The following is a 14,776-nucleotide window of genomic DNA, read 5'->3' on the forward strand; positions in this document are numbered from 1 at the left end:
AATGAGAGAAACACCAGCTGCGAATCCTCTTTTTTTTCTTTTTAAGAGAAAGCCGACTAAGGTCCTCATGTGTTTCTCTGTTCTTACCAGAGATTTTATTCAACTTGTGGACCATTTCTTCTGGATAGTACTGTATTTTCTGTAAATCATACTGGCTGTATATGGTGATTTAATTCAAAGAATACACTGTGTGTGTATTTTTGAGTTTTGGTGGCATAGCTTCAACAAGGTGCTGGAAACATTCCTCAGAGATTTTGGTCCATATTGACATGATGACATCACACAGTTGCTGCAGATTTGTCGGCTGCACAACCATGATGTGAATCTCCCGTTCCACCACATCCCAAAGGTGCTCTATTGGATGGAGATCTGGTGACTGTGGAGGCCATTGGAGTACAGTGAACTCATTGTCATGTTCAAGAAACCAGTTTGAGATGATTTGAGCTTTGTGACATGGTGCGTTATCCTGCTGGAAGTAGCCATCAGAAGATGGGTACACTGTGGTCATAAAGGGATGGACACAGTCAGCAACAATACTCAGGTAGGCTGTGGTGTTTAAACCATGCTCAGGTGGTACTAAGGGGCCCAAAGTGTGCCAAGAAAATATCCCCCACACCATTACGCCACCACCAGCCTGAACTGTTGATACAAGGCAGGATGGATCCATGCTTTCATATTGTTTACACTAAATGCTGACCCTACCATCTGAATGTGGCAGCAGAAATCCAGACTCATCAGACCAGGCAACGTTTTTCCAATCTTCTATTGTCCAACTTTGCTGAATTGTAGCCTCAGTTTCCTGTTGTTAGCTGACAGGAGTGGCACCTGGTGTGGTCTTCTGCTGCTGTAGCCCATCTGCTTCAAGGTTGGACGTGTTGTTGGTTCAGAGATGGTCTTCTGCAGACCTTGGTTGTAACCAGTGGTTATTTGAGTTACTGTTGCCTTTCTATCATCTTGAACCAGTCTGGCCATTCTTCTCTGACCTCTGGCATCAACAAGGCATTTTCACCCAGAGAACTGCTGCTCACTGGATATTTTCTCTTTGTGGGACCATCCTCTGTAAATCCTAGAGATGGTTGTGTGTGAAAATCCCAGTAGATCAGCAGTTTCTGACAGACCAGCCCATCTGGTACCAACAACCACGCCACGTTCAAAGTCACTTAAATCACCTTTCTTCCTCATTCTGATGCTCAGTTTGAACTTCAGCAGGTCGTCTTGACCATGTCTACATGCCTAAATGCATTGAGTTGCTGCCACGTGATTGGCTGATTAGCTATTTGTGTTAGTGTGCAGTTGAACAGGTGTACGTGTGTGTTAAGTGTGAGAGCGCAGTAAAGGACACTTGATCACATTTCTGCATACTTTATTTTGTCAAGGAGAAATCATTCAAAAAGAACAAAGTTCCTGAATACTCTGAATATTGTATGAGTATCGTGAGTTCATGTTATTTTCCCAGGAGGCATTCATATTTTGTTAATTATCGACAGTACTAAATATTTCATGGGACCCACTTTTTCAGCTAAGTATGTATATTTATTTATGTTTAATTTATCTGCAGCTATGTTGTGTTCATAGAACTGTAGATCCTTAAGAAAGAAATTTTCAATCTTTTTTTTGTGGAAAGAGAAATGAAACCTATTTCACAGCGCTATATTTAATGCCTTGGTGAGGAAAAAATAGGACATGTATTCAAAACTTATGAAGGATCTTCAGGAGAGTATAAAACTGGAGATGTTCAGTGAGATCATAATTATAATCATAAATTATGAACTGTGTACTGCTTAGTGACGTTTTTGATATTCATAGTCCAAGAACTCACAAATAAAAAAATTCTGAACTGAGAAAAACATTCAATGTAAAACAATAAACAATCTATGCTGTGTGATGAACATACTCTATTCTCTATATGCGAGGTGAAGCACGTGTTGTTTTTGTTCCTCTGTATATTAAAACATCCGACTGCTCTGACCCGTCTGCCTTACAAATACAGTATCCGTGTACACAATCAACAGGTTGTCATGTAGAATGCTTACACATTGATTTGGAAACCTTTTCCTTAGGAAAAAGAATAAACAACTTTACCATGCAAGGAGGTAACAGGTATTATCAACTGCAAATTGCTCTGAGGATGTTGGAAAAAATATACAGTATATACTGGAACTTTTTTTTTTTAAAGACACACTTCAGTAAATCCAAGATAATGCACAAATGACATGCTTTTGCATAGAAAATGGTGGAAATTGCGTGGAGGTTGACAAATGAGAGTCCAGGAAGTAGGACGGGGGAAATACAGCACACACTGACAATCTCCAGCAGAGTCTCTTTGAACACTGTAAGAAGTTGCATGTCAGTATTTTTATAATCCAGTGGAAGTGACAGTGAGTCTGCCCCTGAAACAGTTTAATCTGTGAGGTCCAGACACCACGACTGCTCTGTGCTCTGAGTCTGGAAGCCAATGCTAGACCGTCGCGATGATGCACTCTCACTGTCCCTGCTCTCCGTAGAGCCCCCGTTCCCCAGTAGGCACTCCAGACTGGTGTGTTCTATGGCAGATGGGTCGCCCAGTGGAAGGTGGGCCTCCAGAGCATCCAATTGCGGTGATCCTGAATCTAGGGAGGATCCAAGAGCTTGGCCTGTCAATGTGGGCAGAGAGGTGGACGCAGAGCGAATTGAGGGGTTTGAGTCCTCAATTTGGAAGATGGAGGTGTCCTGGATGAGATTATGGGATGGTGGGGCAGACATCAGAACACAAATTTCCTCATGTGAGGCTTGTGACAGGCAGAGATGGGGGTGAGAAGTGGGTGAGGAGTCCAACAGGCTGTGTGCTGATGTACCTGTGGGGGCACCAGACAAAAGGCAAGAGTATTCATCACTATCACCGGGAGGCTGCAGGCACAAAGTGGGCTGGGACTGGCTGATGTTGGTTGGGCTAGCACTGAGAGGTCTGTTGTCAGAGTCTTCATGCCCAGCATGAGATGTGAGACCAGGGTGGAAGCCTGGCCTGACGCTAAGAAGAGACGGGCTGGTCCACAGATGCGTGGTAATGCTCTCAGAGCTGTGACATGGGCCTAACCTGGGTTCAGAGTTTACAGAGAGGGACGGACAGGAGTTGGCCGGTGGACTAGAGGATTTAGGCTGATGGTGGCTCTCTGTTTGGGATTCAGCAGCTCCACTGTAACTCCAGTGTCCAGCAGGTGGGACACTTTGGTGGCCTTCGTGGCTCGCTGAATCGGTGTGGAGGTGGTAGGCTGAAACTTGGTTGAAGGGCATGCCCGTGTTGGGGGCTGTGGGAGGGCTGGACACTATTTGGATGCCATATGGGTATGAGGGGAGAGAGGTTCTGTAGTGATGCACAGACATGTGGGCCTGAAGGAGATGCATCATGTGGTGCAGGCCCTTGGCGAGCTCAGATACTTCCTGGTTTAATGTGCCCATCTGTGTAGACAGAGTGCACACAGTTTAGTCATGACATTTAAAAGACTAGCAGCATATAATAACAGCAGCATACCACTGCTACTGTTATTATTATTAATCATACTTCCAGTATCATTACTGCCATTAATGTTACTATTAATATCATTCTATTACAGTCACTGCCACTGTTATTATCATCAGTCATATTTCTGTATTATTACTGCTGCTATTTCTATTATTAAAGGTTCTGTATTTAACTGTCAGATAATCTAATCTATATCAAGCTGTCGCAGTAAGCATGGAGCCCACACTGTAACTAACTGCACTCCCTGAAGACATATTATAATATTTTTGGAAAAATGAAACAGTGATTCCAGAGAGAAGCAGACAGAGGGGTCTACAGTCTAAACTTTGCTGATATTGAACCAGCTGTGTGTCATCACAGTGTGTGCGGCCTATAATTTCCAGAGCTGGTACCTGCGGTTATTCCACAGGCTAGTTAATAACATGTTGGGCAGGAAATCCAAAGTGTGGGATCATTTTGAGAAGGTGAAGGACGAACCCAAGGTGATACGTAAACTCATCTTCATTGGTCGACTACAAACATGACGTATCATCTGACGTGTGTGTGACGTGCACTTGTAGATAAGATATCAATCAATCAATCAATTTTATTTATAAAGCCCAATATCACAAATCACAATTTGCCTCACAGGGCTTTACAGCATACAACATCCCTCTGTCCTTATGACCCTCGCAGCGGATAAGGAAAAACTCCCCCAAAAAAAACCCTTGAACGGGGAAAAAAAAACGGTAGAAACCTCAGGAAGAGCAACTGAGGAGGGATCCCTCTTCCAGGACGGACAGACGTGCAATAGATGTCGTACAGAACAGATCAGCATAATAAATTAACAGTAATCCGCATGACACAATGAGACAGAGAGAGAGACAGAGAGAGAGACAGAGAGAGAGAGATGCAGGTAATGACAGTAGGTTACAACAACATTATTGAAAGTAATAATATTATAGTTACAGTTCTGGCTACTGTGGTACAATATGTTGAAAGTATGTATTAATATCTGGCAGTATACCTATGTGACAATAGTCATATGTGTATAATAACAGTAGAAGTATGACTAATGACTAATGATGGCAGTAGCAGCCGGAGGCATCTGGCAGGACCACGGCAGCAGCACAACCACACACGTCACGCTGTCCAGGCACCGCTGCGATATGAGTTAATCTGAGAGACAGTGGAGCACAAAGGCTCCGGAGAAGAAGCCGAGTTAGTGACATCCAGAATGGCCGAGTTAGCAAGATGCAGTACCAGAATACGAGAGAGAGAGAGAGAAGGAGAGAAGGTGCCCAGTGTATTATAGGGGGGTCCTCCGGCAGACTAGGCCTAAGTCAGCCTAACCAGGGGCTGGTACAGGGCAAGCCTGAGCCAGCCCTAACTATAAGCTTTATCAAAGAGGAAAGTCTTAAGTCTAGTCTTAAATGTGGAGACAGTGTCTGCCTCCCGGACCGTAACAGGAAGATGATTCCACAGGAGAGGAGCCTGATAGCTGAAGGCTCTGGCTCCTGATCTACTTTTGGAGACTTTAGGGACCACGAGTAACCCTACGTTCTCAGAGCGCAGTGTTCTGGTGGGATAATATGGCACTATGAGCTCTCTAAGATATGACGGAGCTTGACCATTTAGAGCTTTATAAGTTAACAGTAGGATTTTAAATTCAATTCTGGATTTTACAGGGAGCCAGTGCAGAGAAGCTAAAACAGGAGAAATATGATCTTGTTTCTTAGTTCCTGTTAGTACACGTGCTGCTGCATTCTGAATTAGCTGGAGAGTTTTTAAGGACTTACTAGAGCTACCTGATAATAGAGAGTTACAGTAATCCAGCCTAGAGGTAACAAAAGCGTGGACCAATTTTTCTGCATCTTTTCGGGTCAGGATAGGCCTAATTTTCGCAATATTACGCAGATGAAAAAATGCAGTCCGTGAGGTTTGTTTTAAATGAGAATTAAAAGACAAATCTATATAGGCCTATATTAATGAAGGTTCATTAGTACGGTTTTGTATTTCTCTGTAATTTAGCACAGTGTTAACAATGTTACTGATACTATTCTTTCTCACACCTTCAACTCAAACCATTGTGTTGCCCCGCCCACAATATAGAATTTTTTATCGTAAACATACAGGCAACTAGTCGACTAACTATCTATTACTAATACTGTGTTTAATGTTATCGTTGCAGTGCATCTCTGTCTCTCACAACCCAAACAGCAGAGGCAGATGGCCACCCATCACAGTCCTGGTTCTGCTCGAGGTTTCTGCCTCAGCAATTAGGTTTTTCCTTGTCAGTGTTGTATATTGTGCTCGCTCTTGGTGGGAATTGGTCTGACTTGTTCGGTCTCTGTGACGTAAAAGTGTATTTCTGGACCTGCTCTATATGAAAAGTGTCCTGAGAAAACTTTTATGATTTGGTGCTATATAAATACAACTTGGCTTGACTTGATAATCTGTCCTACCTTGCACATTCTATTATTACACCAAGCAAACGTGTGCAGCTTCAAAGTACAAAAAAAATGCCCAATTAAGTCTCCAGCACGGTGACAAATTAATCAGCTTCTATCTTTGAGGTTTCGTATTCGATTCTTTCCAGATATAATTATCTGATGACCTCTTAAAAGAGAAACAAACCACTTTTAATCTCCACTATGACTCTAAGAAATGGTTTCTTATGTGGCAGTGAAATCCAGCAGGACGCAGACTGAGGGAACTGACGCAAATAGGGAAGAAAGCAGAAAGAAAACTGGGAATAAGGGAGTGAAACAAGAGGGAAAAGGGGCCAGAGAAAGGCCACAAGTAGAGCAGGGTTGTCATCTCGTGTGTTTTTTTTCTTCAGATTGCCGAGTCAGCATTCCAGGCTATCCTCTGCATTGCAGAAGTGCCCTGCTGATTAATTAATATCGACTTCAGACAGCACCTACCTGGGCCCATCTGGATCCTCTCGCTGCACCTGCTTTCGCTTTTATTTACATTCAAATAAAGAGTGCAGGGGCAGACTGAGATACAAGACAGGAACTGAGTCTACTTAAGGTAAATGTACCTCCATGGCTGACACTGAAGGAGACGACAGAAATCTATCTAGTGTGATGAGTCTCTGCTTGTTTTCATGGTCTGCGGAACTCATATTTTAATGTCGAACTAGCGCACTGGTTATATTTTCTAATCAAAAATTCATCAGTGCTTCCTGTACTTCACATTCAGCGTCTCCAAAATACTTAACAGACAGACGACAGACGGAGTGATGAGACGGATACAAAGCAGAGTTGATTCAGATCTGTGAAGCTAAATTACTTTTGGTGCAATCAATTTTAATTCAATGTTATTTACTGTGCCTTACCTTTTGGTTGAGTTGACTGATGCTCTGTCTGACCTCCTCTGTCTCCAGCAGCAGGGTGGCATTAGCCTGTGTGGAGTCTGAGAAATGAGGAGGAGAATACAATAAAAAGCTGACTCAGTAGCACACAACCACCAAGACGATTCATCCTTATTAATGTGAAACAAAATTGGGATGTGTGACTCCAGAGGACACCTAATTACATAAACAGGATGTTTAAATACTGCACGTGTTTACACCAATCATCCACAACATTAAAACCACTGACAGGTGAAGTGATAGCATTGATCATCTCATTACAATGCAATGTTCTGCTGAGAAACCTTGAGTCCTGGCATTCATGTGGATGCCACTTGACACACTCCACCCACTCAAACACCACTGCAGACCACAGCGTATCCTTTGAGTGCTGTGGGTTGCGAGGCTGCATTGCATTTCCATTAGGGTGTGCCGCTGCCATGAGGGGATGTACTTTGTCTGTAATGGTGTTTGTGTGGGTGCTGCGTGACAAGTGGTATCCACTGTAACGAGATTATCATTATTATTCACTTCAACTGTCAGTGGATTTAATGTTGTGACTGATTAGTGTATATGGATGCATATGTGCATGTACGTACACCCGAATATTACTTTAAATCACTGAAAATTACTGCCCAAACATAATGCCGTAGAGCTACTGCAGTGGAAGGTGTTAGATATTATGTCTGGCTTACAAACACTTTGTAGAAAGTGTCTTGATTGTATGATGCTGCTGCAGTATGTTGGATCTACAAGAAGGAGGCTTGCAAAGACCAGTGTGACAGCAGACAGACCACAGCATTAAAACTATGAAGACTCAATGACACACAAACTAGAAACAAGCAAAACTACATGCAGGCAATCCTCCGGGAGGCGCTGTAGGATGGCCAGAACAACTAAAAACAAATCAGGCACTTCATCCCATACCACAGTTTTTAAAAACACTTTCAGTATTTAGAAAGCTGTATTACACATAGGTTGTTACTGTGTAGTGTTCTACATCACTGCTGCCAAAGCACTCGTTACACTAGAGTAAATTAGTTGGACTTAAACTGAACTGAATGTGATATTCATCCCGGGGTGATAGTGATCAGTGAAAAGCTCAGGTCAGAGGATCTGTGCGCTGCTTTGACCTCAGTTGTCCTTGAACATGTTTTCTGACTCTTTGGACAGCTGGCTGTCATTTCATTCCTCTGTGCTCTCATATTTCCCCCCAGAAGGAGGCAGGGCAGCTTTGTTGTATCCACTGTTTGAACTCTTGAGTTTACCTCCAGCCATCTGGCACCCAGGTGACCCTCGTAGCTGGGGGTGGTTCGGTTTACCTTGGGTGCTGCCTCCTGCGCTGGCTTTCGGCCCACTGTGCTCCACGTTGAAGTGGAACGTGTGTCCGTTGTCTTCGATGCCGTCTACAACCCTGGCGGGGAGGGGTGAAGAGGAGGGAAGCTGAAGTTAATGTAACAGTAGAGCTTTTTCAATTATCACTGGAGCCAGCAGACGACCCAGGAATGTGCCATGAGAGCTGCTGCTGGCAGACGCCCATGTGGGTTTGAACATGAGGAGGAGAGCCCAGTCTGGAGGGGCGGACACCTGAGCTCTCTGAACCAGCACTTACCCATATCTAGGACTTACTGGATGACTTAGGGATACATTATGAATACAGATGGTTGGGGCAGGAGGATAGGGTGCATTAGTAATGAAATGCAGTAACATCTGCTGAAATATGCAATGCAAATACACTCCATTTACATTAAGTGGATCATGCAGGTTTCTGTGGCATGACTTTATGTGTCCTTTACTGCGGCACCTTACTTAAATCATCTCAGACACTCTAATGCGGCCACAACTAGGGTGAATAATAAAACATAACGTGGTACAGAATCTAGTAAGATGCTGTGTTTCACACAGTCAGTTTAAACCAAAACAAACACACAACAAGAGGCATCAAGGTCGAAGTGCACCACATTGTCTTTTTTGTTGAAGCCTGCCTTGATCAGACAGAGCTCTTTTTGCAGCGTGCTGCGTCCTTTTTCATTGTTGCTAGGCAACCACTCAATCGCCTGTCCTTAGCTTTGGCGCTACTTTGCTGTGAAGTAAACTTAGAGGGAAACGAAGACATGTATGGGTCCATGAGACCTTTGGAAAGAGGAGAAATCACAGGAAGTACCTCCTGCTGATTCAGGAGCTTCGCCTGGATGATGGTCGGGGACAGTTTGACAATCTGCTGTCAATCGTCAGGCCTAATTGCGGTTGGAAAACGTTAGAAAGCAGCTGAGGCTACAGTTTCTTAAGATATGTCTTGCAGGTTGCCTGGGGAGGCCATGAAAGTGAGCTCACATTAGCTTCACACAAACCATGTACGCTACCGATTGTTGTCATCGCCACCACAGAAGGCCCACCTCTCAATTTATCAGACAATGGGAAAAAACGGCAATGAAATCGAGCACTTCTTCTGCTCTGAGTTGAAGCTTTTTCATCTTGAGGTGTTCAGGGCACTCCAAAATGCGAGGCACTCAGCAACGCAAAAGCAGCAAGCAAAACGCTTCAGTCTCATTGAAAACCAGGCTGCTAAAGCACATTGTCTGATTGGGGCTTTAGAAAGGTGCACTGTCTCCTCTATCATATAGCTAGTATACAGTAGGTAAAATTATTAGAAACACTTTGCAATATAGCATCACCTCAAACTACTGTACCAACACATTTCGGCCAACCAGCTACCAACATTCAAAGATAATGATGTAATTTAGACTCTAAGAAGTTTTTGATGAGAGCGATCGTCGTACCTGGGACTAAGATCTGGGGGGCCAAAGCATGTGACAGTTGGGATAAGCAGCTTTGAAGGCTTCTGCTCGGCCCCCGACTCTCCCTGGGCTGAGGTTGAGGCTGGGTTGGCTGTAGCGGAGCTGTGCTCTTTTTTCGACGGTGGCTGCGGGGACGAGCTCTGCCCGTGGATGCCGCGGCTGAGGTTTGGTGAACGGCAGCGTCGCAGGGCGTTGAACTGGCGCAGCTCATCCCCCAGGAGGTTCCCCAGGGAGGTGCGGCGAACGGGGCTGCTGAAGTTGGGCAGCAGGAGGTTGCGACGGGAGCGGGTGGCCGGAGAGAGGTGGAAGGTGTCGTCGGTGTCATCACCCTTTGTTTCCACGATGGAGGGGAGCCTGGATTCCTGCAAAACAGCAATACAATACGCAGCATTATCAACTGTATGCTTTGTAATAAATACATTTCTCACTATCAAGGGGTGCATTAATCATAAAAGTGCCTGATTTATGTTTGAAGTATAAACTCATACCCTCTTAACCATCACTTAGGACCCACTAGGAGTGTGTGGCGGCGTATTTATCTGCAAAGACTCTACCCTCTGCCTGTATTTTTGGGATTTTCACGGCCGTGTACCCCAGCAGTGCTCAGGTGAGGTTGGGGCTTTATAAAAGGTAGAAACCAGATGCCAGACTGTGATTAGCAGGCATTCAAAGTGCAGAAAAAATACACAAATAATAAAGCAAAACGCCAAAGAAGTGAATCTGAGGTTGACTTTTCTGTGTTTTCACACAGTAACTGACAAAACTACATAGTAACCCTTTTTAGTGTGACAACTTGACAAATTCAAAATGCCACTCACAATACATAAATAATTTCATGAGTAATCTGGCACATAATAACCCTTTTAAGCTGCTGATGGGGAGCAATTATTGTGTTATTTGGATTTTAATGAGATACAGCTGATGATGTTTCAATCACATTATTCTAATCCAGCTACAGATCTGTTACATTCAGACCATGGCTGCCTGAGTGCCTGTGAGTAAAAACCACTGGCAACTTTTAATGGCAGAGATAAACAGAATTCTAATGAGATGAAGTAATGCAGGGAGATAAACATACAGTACGTACTGTGGTGTGGAAAGTAACTCACAAGGTTTCCCATTAGTAGAGCTACTGACCCAGTTAGCGAGCTAACTGCAAGGACTGAGCTGCTCTCTCTGCTCCAAATGAGTTTCAACCTGTAGGGGAAGTCCTCTCACAAGCCCTTACACAGCACTCACCAGCGATACAGTATGTCCCAGAAAAAAACGAGGGTTTAACCCTAAAAAACACCCACTAAAAACCTGTAATTGATATGCACGACACAAATGCACCTTTGACTATAATTGCGTGGTGGTCCTGCCTACTCTGATAGAAGTCAAAACAAGAACTCACGTGGGGAAGTCTGGGTGACCTTGAAAACCTGCTGAGGCCCTGCAGTCACAAAAAGAAAGCAACAGGGATTACAAAAGGCACATCCTCAGGCAAAAATACTGATTTATTCAACCTTATATCCTCTTTGTTAAACCTTGAAAAATTATAATGAACCCTCGGAACGACACACTTGGAAATTTAGAGTGCCCTGTGGAGATTTCTCATAAGCAAACAAAAGTCATGTCTACATTCAGTATTACTTGTTAAAACATAAAGTGCGTATCCTTGATGTCTGGGCCTCGTTCAGACTGCCAGCCCCAGTAGTTTTGTATTTTTTGGCATATCCAGATTGTATTCAGATTCATTTTTAGGAAGTCTTAACCCCATGAAATGCGTCTCTGTCCGAATGCTCTGGCTGCTCAAATTGAATTCACAATGGTGATGTCGTATACAAGAGTGACGGAGGTGCTGAGCAGATCCATGCTGCTACTAGCAGAGCGCTAACGAGGACAACATGAAGAACAACAGACTGTGGACAGACGCCAAGATAAACTGTCTGGAGCTCAAAATGATTGACCTCTATATGTCACACGTCTGCACTGGAAAGCTGCGTCACCAGCGTTGCTAAAACTTTTGCAGAGCTGATTTTTAAGCACTCTGAATCCAGCATATCTTGGCATGTTACCACCACCTGTTGATCAGTGGAATATGTGACACTGGCAGCTCCAAGTTGCAACTAAGAGGTCAAAATCTCCACAGGGAACCTTTAACGTATTTTGGTGATGCCTTTACATTTATAAAAATGTGTAGAATTCAAACTTGTTATTTATGATTTATCCACTGGAGCTATGTAAATGATCTTGGCCAGTGATGAAGCCACACAAGCTGCAACACATAACTGATCCTTTCCCCCCGACTGCAGTGGGAATCCAGCGCAAGTTTGTCTTTCTGCTGCCGTGTGGAGAAGTTGCTAGCAATTTAGCATAATCACCAGCTGGATGGCAAATGAAACTGTGGTAGTGTGAAGTCTTCCCTCGTGTGTGAAAAATGTGCTTCTGACAACATGGCTTAATGTGACAACACAAGCCACAGTCTATCGCTCCACTGGTACAGTGCCAGTAATGCTCTCTGATGCAGGAAGCCACCTCACCGTGGAAACGCATTAAATTTAGTCCTTCACTGAAGCACAATACTGTGTTTAAAAATCAGCACCACTAAAAGGCAATTAAAGCAAAAATATAACCCCAGCTGTGAAACTTCATCTCCTGCTGCATCTCCTCAGAGCTCGTGCTACTACAGAGGCAGAGGGGACAAATGTGTGGGTCTATTCAAGGCAGGGACGTATTATGCTCATAAGGAAGACTAACCCTGGGGCAAATGATTAACTACCCAGCCAGAGTTATTAGGACCAAATGACAGTAATTGAACATCAGTATCAATTAATGGGGCACAGATGCTATAAGTGTCCCACATATCAAAGTGGGTTTGCAAGGACATAAGTGAAGGACTATCTCGTGTTTGCACATGAAATGAACAGACCTACTTACAGAACGGTATACATGTGCACACAAGAGTATGTCAGGGCTTTATGTGATACGCAACTGGCCTCATGAGTTCAGTTTTTGCTACGAGAGTCTGGAGAGTGGAGAACACCAGCCTTTTCTATTAGATGTACCCTCACACTCCTATCAGATGAAGTCTGGTGTCCCTTCATCAGCACCACCCATCACTTTCCATATGTGTTCATTTGAATTACAATATTCTACCATATTGTTATCTTATTTTTTCATGCAATTAAACTGTCAAAGTTTGGGTTAGTTTTGTCGAGTTGGCATTTGTACTACAAGTACTTACTACTACTATATACTATACTATATACTACTGCATATTCAATACTTTTAGTTAACTCTTTCAGCCATTTTTCCTTTACTTTTATTCATGCATGTGTGATAGTTATTTTTGGTTACTATTTGAAGTGTATTATACTGATCTTTACCTACTATTTACGCATTTACACATTAACTTTAGTTAACGGTTTAGACTTTCTGCTCACTTGCAAACTACTTTTAACACGCTCTCAATTGCAACACATTGCGTTTAAGTTACAGCTGGCTCAATATATGGTACTGTAGGGCTCAACATCAGAGTTTATCTGGTTGCCCAGGGCAGGTAAAAGGCCTGTTGGGCTAAAAAAAATATAAAAAATAAAATTAAAAATTAAATACAAATAAAATGAAAAAAATAAATAAATTAAACTAAATTAAATTGAATTGAATTGAATTAAATTAAATTAAATTAAATTGAGTTGGATCAGATCAAATCAAATCAAATCAAATTAAATTAAATTAAATTAAATTAAATAACATAATTTTTCCTATAGAAGTGATGATCAAAGTAGCTAACGAGTAAGCCATCTCACTTCATTCTCATCTCTCTTGAGGATGGACTGGGCGCTTGGAAAAAACAGCAAAGCAAAGTTGATGTAGCGCAAGCGCGCGTTTCAATTATCCTGGAAATGACAGTTTAGTTGGGTTGTGCTAGAGGATTTCGGCTAAATTCAAACTATGTATGGCGCAGTATACCACAAGTTTAAAAGCAAAGCGGATACAACCGGGTTATTTTTGAAGACATTTAACTTGTCTTTGTTTTTACGTCATCACCACTGATAAACAAGTCAAGTCAAAACTGACGTAGGGCAAGTAGCCACTTTTGAGCCACTTTCCCAACTGGGCATGTCAACATCAACATTGAACCCTGTATGGATATTTGTATTTTTCACTTTCTAATCAAATTCTCATAGCATTTTTTCCAAATTAGTTGAGCTACACCACAATATTACCATGTACACCCTACTACAGAAGCACCCCCTTGGGTACAGGTACCCCTGTTTGGGAACCACTGGTCTAGAAAGCACTGACAGTGACAGTCAACCGAGAACACAAGAGGGTAAATCATCTTAAACCCGGTGTTACAGGTGTAAAATAAAGGACGATAGAGCACTTTTTTACACATTTAGTTACAAACTGATATTGATGGTTCTAGATAAAATAAAAAAAAACTTTAGCACACCCCAGTGACAGCTGACTGAATGTAAAAACATCCAGTCAAGTGTAGGAAGAGTTCATCCCGGCATTTCTCAGAGAGAGAGCTGTCTATGATCTATTGTACTGAACGGGTACTTTAAATGACACTGTCACCTAGGATAGCTGTTGTGACATTTTTTTTGTCATCTCCTCTCTGTACTCCGTCAGCCCACTCTCAGTTGGTATTTTTGTCACATCTAGCATGTCATAAACATGTCTCCAGCCTTCAGGAGCACTTCTATCACTCCCACCACTGGCAACTTTGTTGTTGTCATGTGAGGCTCCAGAGGGGGTTGCATCCCTATAACTCCTGACCAGCTAGCTTGTTCTTCACACTCCATGACTACTGACTACTTAACTCTCCCCATGGCGACATGATCATTATAGTCCCACAAATTTGGACTCAGTGCTGGCTCCCTGGTGGTGGAGTGACCTTCCCACTCTGCCCAGGACAGCACAGTCACCCCTTATCTCTCAAAATTCACCTCCCTTAAGAAACAAGCCTTGCTTCTCAGTCTTTGGAGACCAAATCATCCAACCTGACCTTAAACCTGCATTAACTGATTTTTTTTGGCAACTTGGGGGAAACGAAAACCAGTTGTGAACACGATGTTGACATATTATTACTTTTTAAATTGCTAGCAGCTAACCATGTCTGTCTATCTAATGATGTTGCACAGGTATAGT

The 14,776-nt window shown here is 43.0% G+C and overlaps 1 protein-coding gene across 1 annotated transcript in view; it reads right to left on the reverse strand.

Annotated features, from left to right (window-relative positions):
• Window positions 1-1,346: 1,346 nt before the first annotated feature.
• Window positions 1,347-14,776, reverse strand: part of LOC117259840 (voltage-gated delayed rectifier potassium channel KCNH4-like) — a 67,979-nt gene continuing 54,549 nt past the window's right edge. The window contains exons 12-16 of the mRNA XM_078163264.1: window positions 11,028-11,066; window positions 9,617-9,996; window positions 8,159-8,250; window positions 6,822-6,898; window positions 1,347-3,435 (exon numbers count right to left, since the gene is read on the reverse strand). Of these exons, the coding sequence (XP_078019390.1) occupies window positions 2,401-3,435; window positions 6,822-6,898; window positions 8,159-8,250; window positions 9,617-9,996; window positions 11,028-11,066 (1,623 nt within the window). The 3' untranslated portion in view covers window positions 1,347-2,400. The remainder of the gene's footprint in view (window positions 3,436-6,821; window positions 6,899-8,158; window positions 8,251-9,616; window positions 9,997-11,027; window positions 11,067-14,776) is intronic.

The sequence above is a fragment of the Epinephelus lanceolatus genome, chromosome 21, assembly GCF_041903045.1.
Source record: "Epinephelus lanceolatus isolate andai-2023 chromosome 21, ASM4190304v1, whole genome shotgun sequence".
NCBI classification, from domain to species: domain Eukaryota; kingdom Metazoa; phylum Chordata; class Actinopteri; order Perciformes; family Serranidae; genus Epinephelus; species Epinephelus lanceolatus.